The sequence below is a fragment of the Sinocyclocheilus anshuiensis genome, unplaced genomic scaffold (genome assembly GCF_001515605.1).
Source record: "Sinocyclocheilus anshuiensis isolate Anshui unplaced genomic scaffold, SAMN03320099.WGS_v1.1 scaffold1774, whole genome shotgun sequence".
Taxonomy (NCBI): domain Eukaryota; kingdom Metazoa; phylum Chordata; class Actinopteri; order Cypriniformes; family Cyprinidae; genus Sinocyclocheilus; species Sinocyclocheilus anshuiensis.
This window is the reverse complement of record NW_015546120.1, coordinates 91034-93057: the sequence shown is the minus strand read 5'-3', so window position 1 is coordinate 93057 and position 2024 is coordinate 91034. Positions and strand designations below refer to the sequence as shown.

The 2024-nt window shown below is 47.8% G+C and overlaps 1 protein-coding gene across 1 annotated transcript in view; it reads left to right on the top strand.

Moving 5' to 3' along the window:
• The first annotated feature begins 805 nt into the window (after positions 1–805).
• LOC107700947 (serine-rich adhesin for platelets) overlaps positions 806–2024 on the top strand; it is a 1775-nt gene continuing 556 nt past the window's right edge. The window contains exons 1-3 of the mRNA XM_016502826.1: positions 806–1215; positions 1270–1352; positions 1995–2023. Coding sequence (XP_016358312.1) covers positions 972–1215; positions 1270–1352; positions 1995–2023 — 356 coding nt within the window. The 5' untranslated portion in view covers positions 806–971. The remainder of the gene's footprint in view (positions 1216–1269; positions 1353–1994; position 2024) is intronic.

Here is a 2024-nt window from a genome sequence, read left to right as displayed (position 1 = left end):
CTTTTGGAAGACCAAGCAAAGTAGTTTCGCTTTCACAACGAAGCACACAGCGTCTTCACGACATGGCGGCGGCAGCAACAATACTACAGCGAGAATAAAAGTTACACCTTCTTTCTGTGCGTGAACATTTGGGCGGCGGTATGCAAATCTTCCCACATCGTGACGTAGACATGTGGGGGCGTGTTAGAATGAGCTGTTTTAGGTAGGCGTGGTTGATTCTTAACTTTTATAAAGAATATCAGTTTGGATTTGAGACTTTAGTCTTTGCAACTGTACAGATCTTCTTTATGCACCAAGAGCTTGTAACACTTCAAAGAGAAAGGAAAAAAATTTAAATCACATCATATGACCCCTTTTAAATACATTAAACTGTACTTATTAAAAAGGGATGACATGTAGCTATAGAGGAGAAACTGGCTGCAGCCCATGAGGCAGATGCATTTGTCACTCCTGACCAGCTGAATAACCTCCATGAGAACAGAATACAAATAGTTTGCAGAAAGGGCGGAAAACAGTTGCATATATATATATATATAAAATGGAAAGTAACAGATTTTAGGGTCACTCCTAGCATTTGGTGCCATTTGTGTCCCCATGACATAGTGGAATTGTGTGTAAAAATTGACTAATACTTTTCTAAATGTCCAGGTCCCAGGGAGAGGAACTTACACAAAGCACTGATGCCAGAAATCAGTTATGTGAGAAAACAGCCAAATGATAACAAAAACACCAACTCTTCAATCAATGAATTCTCTTTATTAGAGAGAGAGAGAGAGAGAGAGAGAGACATAACCACCTCCTTGACCACTTCCCTGACTGCTTGCCTGACCGCTTGCCTGACCATTTACTTGACCGCTAGCCTGACTATAACCTCTTCCCTGAACGCTTGCTTGACCGCTTCCCTGATCAAAACCGCTTCCCTGACTGATTGCTTGACCGCTTCCCTGACTGCTTGCTTGACCACTTCCCTGATGGCTTGCCTGACTGCTTGCTTGACCACTTCCCTGACCATAACTGCTTCCCTGACCATTTACTTGACCGCTAGCCTGACTATAACCTCTTCCCTGAACGCTTGCTTGACCGCTTCCCTGATCAAAACCGCTTCCCTGACTGATTGCTTGACCGCTTCCCTGACTGCTTGCTTGACCACTTCCCTGATGGCTTGCCTGACTGCTTGCTTGACCACTTCCCTGACCATAACTGCTTCCCTGACCATTTACTTGACCACTAGCCTGACTATAACCCCTTACCTGAACGCTTGCTTGACCGCTTCCCTGATCAAAACTGCTTCCCTGACTGCTTCCCTAACCGCTTCCCTGACCATTTCCCTGACCATTTCCTTGAAGGCTTGCATGACCGCTTCCCTGACCATAACCGCTTCCCTGACTGCTTGCTTGACCATTTCCCTGACCGCTTCCCTGACCAGTTCCTTGAATGCTTCCCAGACCGCTTCCTTGACCATTTCCTTGAATGCTTGCCTGACCGCTTCCCTGACCATTTCCTTGAATGCTTGCATTACCGCTTCCCTGACCATAACCGCTTCCCTGACCATAACCACTTCCCTGACCATTTCCTTGAAGGCTTACCTGACCGCTTCCCTGACCATTTCCTTGAATGCTTGACTGACCGCTTCCCTGACCATTTCCTTGAAGGCTTGCCTGACCGCTTCCCTGACCATAACCGCTTCCCTGACCATTTCCTTGACGGCTTGCCTCACCGCTTCCCTGACCGCTTGATTGACCACTTGCCTGACCGCTTCCCTGACCGCTTGATTGACCATTTGCCTGACCACTTCCCTGACCATTTCCTTGATGGCTTCCATTACCGCTTGCCTGACCATAACCGCTTCCCTGACTGCTTGCTTGACCATTTCCCTGACCGCTTCCCTGGCCATAACCACTTTCTTGACTGCTTGCTTGACCGCTTGCCTGACCGCTTCCCTGACCATTTCCTTGAATGCTTGCATTACCGCTTCCCTGACCATAACCACTTCCCTGACCATTTCCTTGAAGGCTTGCCTGACC